This window comes from Eptatretus burgeri, chromosome 3 (assembly GCF_056783735.1).
Source record: "Eptatretus burgeri isolate ZD-2024b chromosome 3, Ebu_testis_v1, whole genome shotgun sequence".
NCBI lineage: Eukaryota > Metazoa > Chordata > Myxini > Myxiniformes > Myxinidae > Eptatretus > Eptatretus burgeri.
In genome coordinates, this window is record NC_140963.1 from 138,612,899 (window position 1) to 138,628,000 (window position 15,102).

The 15,102-nt window shown below is 43.9% G+C and overlaps 1 protein-coding gene across 2 annotated transcripts in view; it reads right to left on the bottom strand.

Annotated features, from left to right (window-relative positions):
• Window positions 1–6: 6 nt before the first annotated feature.
• Window positions 7–15,102, bottom strand: part of LOC147031112 (NF-kappa-B inhibitor delta-like) — a 34,268-nt gene continuing 19,172 nt past the window's right edge. For both annotated transcript variants that reach the window (XM_085875845.1, XM_085875844.1), the window contains 6 exons: window positions 13,944–14,090; window positions 10,596–10,659; window positions 7,384–7,529; window positions 6,602–6,712; window positions 5,987–6,157; window positions 7–1,378 (listed from right to left, as the gene is read on the bottom strand). In XM_085875845.1, coding sequence (XP_085731971.1) covers window positions 1,304–1,378; window positions 5,987–6,157; window positions 6,602–6,712; window positions 7,384–7,529; window positions 10,596–10,659; window positions 13,944–14,090 — 714 coding nt within the window. In that variant the 3' untranslated portion in view covers window positions 7–1,303. The remainder of the gene's footprint in view (window positions 1,379–5,986; window positions 6,158–6,601; window positions 6,713–7,383; window positions 7,530–10,595; window positions 10,660–13,943; window positions 14,091–15,102) is intronic.

Consider the following 15,102-nt stretch of genomic DNA (forward strand, 5'->3'; position numbering starts at 1 on the left):
GACTTCAAATCTACTTTCACTACCTATGTCAAGATAAAAGATTAAAAGATCATCTTCGAAAGGTAAAATAAATCTGTACATCGTCGGGTCGTGCCTCTTCGTTCCAAAGGTCGCCGCTCGTGACGCACTTCGGCATCATGATTTATCCTCGGGGCAATTAGTAGTTGTGGTGAGACCCCAGCGCAACCCACCACAGGGCATGAATTTGTAATTTGTTCAGGGTGCCGGCGATAACTCGCCTTTCTCTTCTTCGAAAGACACCGTGACATATTTGACGTCCATTGACTAACGGTCGTAAAAGGGACACCCGACTTAACATCCATCAATGTGATGCGATGACCCACTTACGGAGCACCAATCCGACATTTTCTAGTCGAGTCGGGAATCAAACGCAGACGGGACGACTCGAGAGGAAAACGCATCACCTCCGCACCATCCTATCGGAGACGTGCTGCAGCCAAGCACTACAAACTCGAACTCCTTTCCATTGGCGGTCGGTGGTAATGTTCTATGAAGACCTCTTCTACAACTCCTCACGTCATTCCATATAATTACATTTTAAAACTCCACGAATATCATTACTTACAAAAAAAAAATAAAGAAAAAAGCTCAATCAACCTGTTCAGAAATGAATTCATTAATTTCCCAATTTAGGTGAAGGAAACCTAATAGCTTCAGGACTTCATAACTAGATTACTACTCATTTTTTTGTTTGTTTGTTTTCTTCTTCTTTTTAATCTATAATATTTGGTGGCGTTAGAAAGTATGATTGTTGTTTTTAAAACAAAACAACTTGTGTGGATTATCAAAACTAAACATCATCCGCAAGATGATCATTTACCTACATCAACACAAATGGTTTACTCGCGCGTGAGTCGATGGATAAATCGACACGTGACACTGGATTTGAACCTGGGATCCCTGTATCGCAAGCTCGGTGCTCAGATGAGAACAACATTGGTTGATACAAGGTTCACAAAGTAAGGATTTTGGCCTTGCCAAAGTCATGGCAATTCGAAGGCCACAAGTTACCAAGGTGTACGTGGCATGGCCATTGTGACACCATCCACGTGCCCTGTGGCTCAAATCAACATCGCGGTGCAATGACAATCATCACGAAGAACGTACAAAAATGCGGAAGCTCAATGACAAATAGCATCCGATATAACCGACGGCCACAAGAAGTGACCAACTCATTTAAGTTTCATGGAAACAACTTTCGCAACGCTTTCTGTGCATTCCAGAAAGGCCCAGTTGCTACGACAATAGCCACCACATGGCGGCACAGGTTAGAGTGGGAAGGTTACTTCCTTCCCAGGGAATTCGCTGCCACGGTAATGAGGCCTGCAGAACGCCGGGCTTTGAGCTGGTGTCTCAGCTAAGGGAAGGAGGTGGGTCATCGAGACAAAAAGAGAAAGGGGGGATGCAGGAAAGGAGATGGGAGGGCAGAGATCAAGGATGGATAGAGGAAAGGGGAGGGAGATGGGCAAGGCAGAAACAGAGGGGAAGTAGAGATGAGAAAGAGAAACAGACAGAGGGAGGGAGACATGAGACATGAGACAGAGAGAGAGAGAGAGAGAGAGAGAGAGAGAGACACAGAGAGAGAGAGAGAGAGAGAGAGAGAGAGAGAGAGAGAGACACAGAGAGAGAGAGAGAGAGAGAGAGAGAGAGAGAGAGAGACACAGAGAGAGAGAGAGAGAGACACAGAGAGAGAGAGAGAGAGACACAGAGAGAGAGAGAGAGAGACACAGAGAGAGAGAGAGAGAGAGAGAGAGAGAGAGAGAGAGAGAGAGAGAGAGAGAGAGAGAGAGAGAGAGAGAGGGGGTGGCGAGAGAGAGAGAGAGAGAGAGGTCGTGGCGAGAGAGAGAGAGAGAGAGGTCGTGGCGAGAGAGAGAGAGAGAGAGGTCGTGGCGAGAGAGAGAGAGAGAGAGGTCGTGGCGAGAGAGAGAGAGAGAGAGAGAGAGAGAGAGAGAGAGAGAGAGAGAGAGAGAGAGAGAGAGAGAGAGAGAGAGAGAGAGAGAGAGAGAGAGGTCGTGGCGAGAGAGAGAGAGAGAGAGAGGGAGAGAGAGAGAGGTCGTGGCGAGAGAGAGAGAGGTCGTGGCGAGAGAGAGAGAGAGAGAGAGGTCGTGGCGAGAGAGAGAGAGAGAGAGAGGTCGTGGCGAGAGAGAGAGAGAGAGAGAGAGAGAGAGAGAGAGAGAGAGAGAGAGAGAGGTCGTGGCGAGAGAGAGAGAGAGAGAGAGAGAGAGAGAGAGAGAGAGAGAGAGAGAGAGAGAGAGAGAGAGAGAGAGAGAGAGAGAGAGAGAGAGAGAGAGAGAGAGAGAGAGAGAGAGAGAGAGAGAGAGAGAGAGAGAGAGAGAGAGAGAGAGAGAGAGAGAGAGAGAGAGAGAGAGAGAGAGAGAGAGAGAGAGAGAGAGAGAGAGAGAGAGAGAGAGAGAGAGAGAGAGGGCGAGAGAGAGAGAGAGAGAGAGAGAGAGAGAGAGAGAGAGAGAGAGAGAGAGAGAGAAAGAAAGACAGAGAGATCATTGTTTAATCAAAGTAAAAACAAATAATTAAACTTGTTACACCATGTACATGACGCTTTGTGTCCAATTCTGTCAATCCATGATAAATGGCATTAAAATATGACGTTCGTAATATATCAATGGTATAAATTTGATCCGGACTCTTGTTTTGAACGAAGCTTACATATTAATCTCGACAGGTAATCATCCCCACACTGTGCAGCCAAAGGGATGTAAATTTAAACACTTTTGATGTTTTCATCTACATGAAATGTCATCATTTTTTTGCCATTCCACCCTCTGTCTTACTTTCCGCCGTCTTGATTTTCAGCCAATGATTTAAATCAAGAGACACTTGATTATTGGTATTGGTTGCAAGCATCATAAAATGACAAAGGCCCAGGTCACATTAAAACCACCCTCACACTTTTCATATCGCATGCTATGTATTAATGTATTTTCTATCCAACGCTCTATCAATGAGAGATGTACAAATAATCTCTTCTTATTTGTCTTTTTCTTTCAGCTTGTCCCCTTCATACTTCGGGTCGCTGCAATGCTGGTTGATCACCCTTCTCCATGTCCTCCTGTCATTCTCCCATTCTTCTTCCAAACTCACAACTTCAAAATCTCTCACCATCGCATCCTTCCATCTGGTCTTAAGCCTCCTCCTCCTCCTCCTCCTCCTCCTCTTCCTTCCTGGCAGTCCCATTGCCATCACTCACCTCACCACATTCTCTCTCTCTCTCCCCTCATCAGATGACCAAACCAATTCAATCTCCACTCAGCTACTTTCTTCGATGCTTCCATAATCCTCACCAACCACCCGACACACTGGTTCCTAATCTTGTCCTTGTCACTTTGCACATCTGTCTAAACATCCGCATCTCATTTACATACAGTTCCTGTTCCTCTTTCTTTGATGTTGCCTAAGTTTCCACACTATATAACAAATCTGGTCTCACAACTGTCTGGTAAATTCTTCCATTTCGTTTCGGCGGTACTTTTCCATCACACATCACTCCCCCTGTTCTTCCTACAATTATTACAACCAGGAATAATCCGTTGCTTAATTCCCATATTTCCATCTTCTGCCACCACTGACCCCAGATAATTAAGTGACTCGCTTTCTCCAGATCTTCACCCATAATGTTTGCACTTTCAGCCTGATCCTCTTCCCGAGACTCAAAACTGTCAATCCATACAATGAATCTTTGATCTACTGACCTTCATACCCCGATTTCCTCGCGCTTTTCTTCATTTCACAAGATTCTCAGTCATATTTTTGTCATCCTCCACCACATAGCTCAATGCTATCTGTAAACACCATTGCTGACCATGGCACTTCCTGCCTCACTTGCTCAGCTACAACATCCACAACAATCAGGAAGAGGAGGGAGCTCAATGCCAATCCTTGATGCAATCCAACTTTAACTTCAAATCTCAGTGTCTGTGTCTGTCTCTGTGTCTCTATCTCTCTCTGCCTGTCTCTCTATCTCTCTCTCTCTCTCTCCTTATTACTTCAGTCTGGCGCTCCTTCCACATGTCTTGTAAAAATCGTACATACTTCTCAGGAACTCCACAAATTCTTGCACATCTCTAGACTTTCTCCCGAGGCACCTGGTCATAACTGTTCTCTGTAATCGGTGAATACAAACTTTACGTTGCTTTGAGCTTCCCTGCATTTCTCCATCACTCGTCTCCAAACAAAAAATGGCATCTCTGCTGCTTCTTCTGGCCATGAATCCGAATTGACCCTCATGGATTTCCACTGTTTTTATCAATCCCTGATCTATAACTCTCTCCCATATCTCAAAGATATGTGGAAGGAGTTCAATTGCTCAGTGGTTTTTGAATTCTTAGACGTCACTTTTTCCTTTAAATATCGGCAGCAGAATAAATTGCCGAGATGCCCTTGGAATTTCCTCTCTTATCGTAACATAATTGAATAGTTTATTCAAGACGTAGACCCCATCCATATTCACTGAGGTAGGTGCACACGTCTTACACTCGTATCTCATCAGGTCCCGCTGCTTTGCCATTTTTCATTCCTCTCAAGGCTGGTATAATCTCTTCCAAGTTAATGCTACGGTAGTTGTCATTCCTCAATTTACCACTACACCTTCTGTCTTTTTTTATTGGGTTTTGCTTCATTCATAAGCCATTTAAAGTATTACCCCCACCTCACTGTGATTTAATCCTTTCACTGGAGTTCCACCATCTACATCCTTAATTGCATGGACATTTTCCACATCTTCCGTTCATCTATCCCCATCAGCTGCTGTTATATCCTGGGGATGTATTTTTTGTCTTTCTTTCGTATCAAGACTGTAATACATTTCTTCCAAGGCCAGGGATCTTTTTCTACATTCCTTTGTGCCTTTTTATACTGTTCCTAGTCTTCTTCAAGTCCTGACCATTTCCAATTCTTTAACAGTCCCTTCATTTCTCTAACTGCACTTTTTTATGTTTTCATTCGACCGCCAAGTTTCGTTTCTTGCCTTCCTCCTCCCGGTTGATCCCATACACACTTCTTCAAAAGTTTTCCAAATCCTATCTGCCGCCGAATTTCACCGGACTTCTACATTGTGTCATAACTTCTTAGATTTCTCTGAGCAGTCTCTCAATATGCTCCCTAAATTTCTCCTTCACTTCAAGATCTTTGAGCTTCCACCACCTGATGCTTTATCTCCCTCCTTTCTTCTGCTGTTATATTCTCTTTCCCATCAGCTCTCTGTGTTGGGTGGTCAGTGCCATGCTTGTGAAGACTTTGCAATTCTTTCCTCACCATGATGTCGTCCAACTGTTTATCTACCACCGCTCGATCTTGGCTCATTCTTCATTTACTTAGCCAAGACCATGTCCAACATGGATATCCTCGTATCCAACTCTCTCCCTCTCCTCTCTCTCTCTCTCTCCACATGAACATTTAGGTCACCTGTAACCATGAATCTGGCACTACTTGGTATTGTTCCCATTACATTGTTGATATGTTCCCAAAAGAGATGTACAAATCATAATTTGTTTAATCTCCAATCGAAATGTGGACATGGAAATAGTGTGGGTATTGTTTATAAACATTTCAAATCAAGCCATTCATTTACTGGTCATTTTGATAAAAATGGCATGAATCAAAGTCGCAAAGGAAGAACTCGAGAGATTCGGCCAAACATCGTCTACGTTTGAAAAAAACCAGCTCCGAAGCAGAGAGGACTGATTGGACAGGACGGACCAGAAGACTTGATCCACATGTAGTATTAAAGGATTTCTTTGAATTAGGAATTACAATATTGTCGCAGAATATATTTTTCATGATCTTTCATGTTATTGTCAAACTTTGAAGGATAAAAGGCGTGTCACCACAAGGTGCTCTTTAACATGGATTGGCCATATTTAAAAAACAAAAAAGGCATTTCATTCTCTCCATGTAACCCATTTGCATCCCTTCTCCACGATACCCACCCACCCCTGAAAAACTCACTTACCCCCACCACTTCCATTCCAGGAGGAAGCAGCTGTGAAGCCACTTCTTTTTCCTGGTTCTTTATTGACATGTCTGCACCAGCAGCGACCAAGAGGGCTACGAGATGAGCATGCGTCTCCGAGCGTCCTGCCAGGCCCGCTGCCACGTGCAAGGCAGTATTGCTGTTGTACATCTAGGAATGAAAGAGTTGAGCAATAGAAAAATCCAATATCATTACAATTGCACCCGACACATCCCCTGGAAAATGCTCGTCAAGCGTTGGACCATTTCTGCCAAACAAATGTGTTAATGTTCCACCCTCTTGAGCACCTCTAAGTTGATGACCTCCAGAGAGTGAAACACTAGCTCATCGATGGCATTTGTGTTAATGTTGCATTCACTCTACCTAAAAGGAGTATGAGATACCCCCAAGTAGTTCGCAGATGAGAGCGACAGGTGTATTGAGGTTAGAAAAGGTTAATTGACACTTTCATGTTCTACAATTCAAGCGAGACAATCTACTATTAAGAATGTCCCTCCATCTTAACCGTCAGCCCGATTATCGGCTGATCGTTTCACATTATGGAGGAGTATATTAGGGGGTTGGGATCGTAGAAGGGAAAGAGGAAAAACTCACTTGTACATTGAGGAGCAAAGGAAACTCTGGTAACCTCATGAGGAAGTGCACAAGTTCCCTGTTTCCATCCTGCACAGCCAGGTGCAGCACCGTGCGCCCATTCCTCTTGTCCTGCATACAAAACAGCCATGGTAATACAGGTGGGGCAGCAAGCAGGGCAACAGCGATACGAAAACAGTGCGATCCACAAATTATTTTTAAATAAAACACATTTCTTTACGGAACGAAATCTTCATCCTGACAAAGTTAATGTGGAATGATATTGTACAAATCCACATGCTACAGGTATTCATCACTTCCCATAAATGTCTGAATCTAATTTGAGACTCACGCAGTATGCATGCAACATCAACATTATAATTTCATAGCTCTGGCCATAAACCCAAAAAGGTTTCCAATAAAACTGTGTGGGCAGGGGAGGGGGGGTAGGGTTGGGTTGGGTAGAGCTTTGCTTCCTCAATGACTTTCATGGCAAATTAATGCCAGGTTATCATCATTATGGCAATTATAATTGTGAAAAACTCCTAAATCTCACCTCAGAATTGTCAGGGACAGTTGAGTATGATCCACATGAAACAATTACGAGTGAAAAAACAGAAAGTGCAATCACATGGCGTGTGCAGAATTATTTACTTATAACATAATATGATGATGTAGGGTATAATCAAATGTCATTGGCCTGTTAGTGCTGGTTTACTGGTTTAATAAATTCAAATGAAACAACTTCATAACCAATAATTACATAGATCATTACTTGAGCAGCTTTGTGGTTTGGTACACACCTGAGCAGTCACGGAGGCATCCATGGCCAGGAGAAGTTTCATGGACTGCACGAGGTTTTCCTTCAGGTGAACATTTGCGCCATCTGCAGAGCTTTCACGACAGGCTCTGTTATGAGCCTCAGCTGCACAAAGCATTGGAGTTTGGCCTAAAAATATATAAATTAAGAGAGACCATGAGACATAGATCTGAAGAATACCTTCAACATGTATTACGCTGACACCACACTTTGAGAGAGACAAAAGTTCAAAATAAAAACAAACCGAGCAACAAGTTGAAGTAGAAGGGCACTCGGTAGAGCGCATACCTCCGCCACGTAATGCCTGATCCACAAGAACATATCGGGCCCAATACATGTTCGAACTCGAGGGGGAGCACTCGGTAGAGTGCAAAATCTTCGCGGCCAATACTGCTGGGTCACTTAAGTGAACCTGATATCCTATTCATTGAAGGTCAAAACGGATCAGACTCCACTGAACCACGATTGAATAAACTAAACTGGATCGACGCGCATGGAGAAATGCCAAAAAAAAAAATGGAAATTTTTTTGAAAAAAAAGGTGCACATTTTTTTTTCTCTAACAATTTTTTTTGGGTGGGGGGGGTTGGAAATCACTTAAAACATGTAGAAATGCAAAAAAAAAAATTGAAATATTTTAAAAATAAAATCCAATTTTTTTTTTTTTTAAGTTGCAAAATTTTGTTTTTTTTCCTCTAACAAATTTTTTTTTTGGTTGGAAATCACTTAAAACATGTAGAAATGCAAAAACAAAAATACAAATAGTTTTTCAAAATGGCCGCCATAGCGGCCATGTTGGACTTTAGACCAAGTCGAAAATCTAATAGCATGATCCTTGGACCATACCTAATCCTCCCACCAAGTTTCGTCGAAATCCGTCCAGGAGTTTTTCCATAATACTGTTCACAAACAAACAAGCAGTAATAGACTGGTACTTACGAAATCATCAACTTGACCTCTGACCTTGTCTAATAAAAGCTGTCTCTTGAGAAGGTAGCGACGCAAACCAGAAGTTTCTACGATGATTCTGTACCAAACCATCAAAAATCGAATGTTTGGGATGTTTGACCTCATCGTGACCTTGACCTTTGACCGATTTTGACCAAAATCTAATCAGCGCGAGCCATCACCCTCCCGAATCACGTGGTGTAATTTGACATTGGTAGCTTCTTCCGTTCTCGAGTTATTTTTTGGATGTTTGACCTCACTGTGACCTTGACCTTTGACCGATTTTGACCAAAATCTAATCGGCGCTAGCCATCACCCTCCTGAATCACGTGGTGTAATTAGACATTGGTAGCTTCTTCCGTTCTCGAGTTATCGTGCCTACAAACAAACAAACAGAAACGGAAGGCATCAATATACTTACGAAATCTTTAGATTTCGTAAGTAACAAACAGACAGGGGTGAAAACAGTAACCTCCATCCATCTTCGATGGCGGAGGTTAAATTTCATGCTATACAGTACTGTGTCATTTTTGGCCCAATCTCTCAATAGTGAAGAATCACTTTGAAAATTCTAGTATTCGGATCCAGATCCGGATCTTCACCAAAATCGAATAAGTTCATCCTCGTCACACACCGAACCTGTCCACAAAATTTCATCCGGATCCGTCCGCAACTTTTTGAGATTTCCTGTACACAAAGACAGACAGACAGACAGACAGACAGACAGAAAGGGGTGAAAACATAACCACCTTCACCCTTGGTGGTGGAGGTAAAAACCCACACAATGCCTAAAATAATTCCACCAATCGACTATTCCAGCAGCCATTGCAGCCATCACTTCCTCGTACTCCTCGCTCAACATTCCCTTCATGTTCACCAAGAAATTTATGGAAAGGTACAGGTTTGACACAATGGAGGACAACACTTCCAGATTGTGGACTTCGAAACATGAAACCGATTCAGTTTCTGCTCGCCCTCTTTCTTCTGTTCTCTAACACCACCGGCCAAACTGTTTTCAAAATCTGCACCCTCTCCTTCTCCTTCCTGAAACTCGACGCACCTTAGACTGCCGGGTTTCTGGTGGACGTGCAGATTTTCGGGTTGGACACAAGTGTCTGGATGACATTGTCACGGAGACATCTCATGAGCATTAATTTGGAGAACAAGTATGGTGGACTCCTGAGTATGTGTGTGAAGAGATTTCTTTGCGCTCGCACACCAGGACCATCTGCAAAGTAGTGGCCACCTCAAATCTCTTTTGTTGATCCTCTAAAACCTGAAAATTATCTAAAAGGTTGGATGCAGCAATAGACTGACCTTCATCATTCCTCCTCTTTCCAAACCCTCGATATTCCATGAGCCTTGGCTAACCACGGAGGTGAGGCCGTATGGGCTCGGCCCCGACCAGGACCATGAGCAGTCATGGAGGGTGTCGCCGGTGAGGTTGTAAAGCGATTAAAATCTATGATGAGGGACAGTTCTGCGAAGAATAGCCGCGCGGTTGGAATTTATTTATTTATCTAAGTGTACGTGTGGATTGAGTGCTTCGTCGGCAGCACCTCAATTTGCTCTATCGTCTCTCACTCCCCTTCCTCCATTTTTCTTTAAAAAGTATCCTGTGGATTGAGAACCGCACGGGCAGTACTCCATTTGCTCATTCATCCCGATTGCACATGTGCACAGAGGATTGATAAAATTGAAAATCATTCCGACCAGGAAACACTGTTTTTAAGGAGGTCATAAAGAACACAAACAACAGGCACGAATAACTAATGTGAGTGTTAAACAAGATGGTGTAAAAGACGCTGAATCGACGGCGGTAAACGTCCGAAAAAAAACAACATTTTCTACAATCTCTATTTAATTTCAAGTGAATTATATACTTGAAGTGTCAAACACAAATCACCTTTTGAACATTTTCAAAACCCTTCGGTTTGGCAGTACTCAGACGAAACATTGGAACATTTGACGTCATCATGACCAATCAAATTTTGCCCCACCCATGTTTGTTTCTCAAGACTGCATGGGGAAAGGTGTTCTCTGAACAATCAAGTTCCATTTATATCACAACTCAAGATGAGGCCAAAAGAATTTGACACGAGTTTGGTAATAAATAGAAATCAACGATTCCATACCCTCCGCTGTTCCAAATACAAATTGAGACTTTAACCGAGTGATTGCTCCAAACTTCGAAGCAAGAATTGCCAGGTGGTGGCGGCATCGCGAGCAAAGAAATATAAATGTTTACCAACAAAATTGATGGCATTGGGGTCGAGGAACTGTCCCTGTTCCTTGCACACCTTTTGCAGAACCTAAAGGAGACATATATTCACCATTACACTTGTAGAGAAACAAAACCATATCACATTCATGACCACCAATTGCTTGAACAATAAGAATCGACTACTACTACTACGAATATGATCTCATTATTCCCACCTTTTTTTGTGGGATCTACCTGGAAATATTTTTGGCCCAAGTCTTTCATAAACAGGCTGCCCAGGCCTGATATTGGACTGAAGGTGATTTGGGCAGGAATTTGTATTTTGTTCAGGTTGTCAGTTTTGCTCGTGATCGTTTAGCAACTGGAGACCCCATTTTGGCTCAGGTTTGCAGAACCATCCGGCTTCCTCAAAACTTGCAGCTCTGTTGTCGCAATTGAAACAGTGCACGGATGGCAGCTGCGGGATGTCACAGCAAATGTCGGTGTCACAAGACGGAACGGCTGCGCGCATAAAGCGAATCGCATGTGAGCACTCCCTCTGGACACGAGTGTATTTCACCCTCTGGACAAGCTGCGCACCGACGTGATGACCGTGAGACACGGCCAAGCGCACTCCCGAGTCACGCGATACAACCCTCTCCGCGCATCACATGCGGCTCGTGACATTCGAACGGGTTGCACCGAGGAGCAAGATTCAGGGCAGCTCCACGAGTGCTTCGGAACGGATGTGCGATCCATGTGATCCGAACAAGAAACAAACAAATACCATGATGTTTCGTAACCCTCACGGGTTGTTTGTGCCACACGTGCCAATGCCGTACACAAACGTCTATTCAAACCACACTGACACTTGCAAGGTTACACTCAGGAATTTGCCTTCAGCGATTTACTCACCAGTGATCACACCCACCATCAAAAAGACTTTGATTTATTAATCTTACATCTCTGCGCTCATCTATTGGTATGTTTTGTTGAACGACTGTCAAGTGGTTACTTGTTTTTGCTTGTTTTGTATTTTTAACAGTTTCCAAGGTGATGGTTAAACATACATCACATGCAAGAGGAGATTAGGAGACATTGCTGTTCTTTAACTTGAGTTACAAAGGCATCGGTGGACGATGGATAAATCAGTATGGAATGTGGGGTTTGAAGACGCGATCCCAGCATCACATGCCGTGGGCTCAGATGGGGAAAACGAAACAGGCCAATCTGAACAGATTCACAAATACTTCGTGCAGAATTAATTACAACAAAGCTACGGTGTGCGGATATCCGAGGAACAATAGTTTTGCACATCATGACGACAATATCTTACGTCTCAAACATGCACACAGACTGGTATGCACAAGGGGGGAGTGTCAATATCAGGCTCAAAACATTGATCGACCTCGATTGGGCAGACATGTTGAATCCAGATTTATCCAAACAGCATTTGGTCAACCTGTTTGGCGTTCCCATCCGAGCACCTGCCTCATGATGCTGGTATTGCAGCTGTGAATACCGTATACTGTGCACAGCAATTCCTATGGTGTCTCAATTTCATTCATGAAACGACAATGCGGTCTCTTAATGCCCTCGGTGTTCACGTAAAGGTACATCAGTAATCGGCAAACATCCTCGTTCTGCAAGCGAGACAAAAAAAAAAATCTTCATCATCATCGGACCACAAGCTCTGTGTTGAAGACAGCCCTTCACTTTCAGGTGAATCACCTGCCTGATGAACAGGGAGCCATTACATGGCCTTTTCGTGCACACATACGATGAAGGACGTGTGTGCTCGCAAAAGACCACCATGTCAGCAATCTCACATGTTCAATGGATGGATGAGATTCCCTGAGTCGTTCGTTCATGCAATGTTGAGCTTGAGCTTTTATTTATAAATCCTCTCATTTTCATTCCTCGTTTTGATCTCTCATTTCTGCACTGACCATTTGGTTTGTCTTTCTCTGGTCATCATGCTGCCGACAGCTGGCTTTTCTCAGTGAACGTCGACGAGAGTTTTGTTGCTTCACGAGCGAGTATCTCCTTAAACCTTGCTGCAATACCGGTCTTTCATCATTTTAAACCATTGATTATCGACGATGCCTGGCGTTGGCTTAATGGTTCGGGTGGCAGGCTTGGGATCCTCGGGTCCTGAGTTCAAATCTCGCTTGGCTGTTGAATTAATACCAGGTGCAGTTGACTCTGCCCATCATCCTTCTGAGGTCAGCAAAATGAGTACCAACATGCTGGCATCCTGTGTCGGAGTGACGACCCGTCCAGGATTGTGCCCAAGAGCCAAGGAGACTGCTTCGGCAGCACCAACGCTCTGCACAGAGTATGGTCCCGATGGATGGATGGATTATCCACTGATAAAGCACGATATGTTGAATGTCATGTAACCAGGCCAGCGTGGAGATAAACTGGTTGAGAAGTCCGTCAAATCCGATGCGTTGCAGCCGTTCTCGAATACGGATTTCACGGACAACTTAAACGCCACAAATCTCATCGAGCCGAGACGAGGTGGCGGTTAAGCCCCAACCCAAAGGAGGAAATGGCATCAAGTTGCTGAGATAGCAAGGTTGACAAGGTCAGCAGAATGAAAAAAAAACAAAGAAAGAAAGAAGCTTTTGAGGAAGAATTTGAGAGATTCAAAAACTTTCAAGAATTTAAGCCTTTAGTTGCACAAAGCAGAAGATAACATTCCATATAGATCGGCCCTCATCGCAAAGAAAAAGCTCAATCGAGATCTGTTTTGGATATTTGTGGCCAGGACTTTGCATAACGACGTGAGTGAAAAAAAACAGAAAAAAACATGGTGCACTTTTAACCACAGTATATACCTATCTCCAGTGGTGTTGAATGTTACTTATCGACGTATAAACTGAGTTTACAGCAGAGTACTAGTGGGGGTGGATTAAAATTTTAGCGATTCAATCCTTTCCCGGAGACAGAATTAACTAAACGAGCAACATTTTTGTGCTCGTCAAACAAACCGAGTATGCAAGGACAAGGTGTGGCTCTGAAAATAAATAAATAAGTAAACGGATTAGCGTCACAAGACTTGATGGACTTTGTTCCTCGACTTTAAATACCTCGTCGAATGTCAACGTCCACAAATGTCCGCACGCAAAGGTTTCCTCGAGGCTCGAGATGACGTGCAAGAGGAGGCATCAAAACCACAGGAAAGGTGAACTCAAACACATCTTCAGGTATTTACAATGACCCAACATGGCAGCCACCCATCCTCCCCACCACCGAACTGGCAGCTCAACCGGCAATGCATTCTCAGAGACATTCAAACCACCCCCGTGGATCGCCTAACAATCCATGCGAACGAGTCTCCAATTCTACGCGCCATCGGGCCAGGAAGCATTTCTCAAAGGATCTCACCTTCAGCACCCTTGTTAGGCCACGCTCCATGGCAAGGTGTAAGGGCGTCTGACCGTTGTTGTCGCCCAGGTCCACCCTTGCACCGAGCGATAAAAGGTCGCTCACAATGAACTCCTGTTCTGCCAGAACTGCCAGGTGCAGAGGGGTCTGGGTAGGGGGTGATGGAGCAATGGGACATTTTAATTCACAGATCCATTAAAAAAAACATCAACTTACCTACGACAAATGAAAAAAAACAAACCAGACAAAGAAGATAATTTTCCGGACAACCAAAAAAGGATTACAATGGGATATTTGATTGCCGGCTGGTATCATACGGCTGAGAACAAGGATATGGACGCATTTCCCGACCGGCGTTATCAAGTTATTCGTTTATTCGTTGTTTTGAAATGCATTCGGAGAGTCCTCCGTTCAAAATCTACGAGGGATGTTCAAATCCACGCTGGACTTTGCTTTGCACCCCCCAGAGTGACGGCCAGATGGAGATAATCATTTCATGGGAGTCTCGGTTTACTCCACGGGATCCCACGAGCCAAGTTTGTCTGGATGACGATCGTACCAAATTCCTCGCTTTATGAAAAGTGGGACAATTACGACTGAACAAAGCATCCCGGAAAACCATTTTAAAACTGAGCAATCGCTGTATTACCATATCAGAAGTAAACACTTGAGCGAAAACCATTTGCCTCAAATAACCTCAGAGATTCTTCTCCACGCCCATTCCATTTCTCTTCCTCTTTAAGCTGAGCTAAGGTTTATTGGGGACTCCTTTATATGAAATGTGCATCCAAAACACACAAACATACAGAGAGAAAATGTTGCCCACCAACCGTCACCCGGATCCTAACAAACCATAAGAAAAGGCCATTTGGCTCAGCTCCCCTGTACAAAGTTTCATCGAAGCCTAAACTCAGCCATCGATGGTTTCACAATGTGTGGTGTGCATGCAGACCATGAGGGTTGTGACAGAAAATGGCAAATTTAACGTGCACCCTCTAAATGTGCAGGGCCTTCCAAACTATGGGGAAAAAAAACATAAAAGTAAAAAAAAATTCAGGTTGGGGTTGCAGGGGGAGGGTGGAGACATTTGGGGGAGAGTGCAATCGACACAAATGACCGTCACTGTACACCTCAATCCGCATCGCTTCGAGGTACCTAC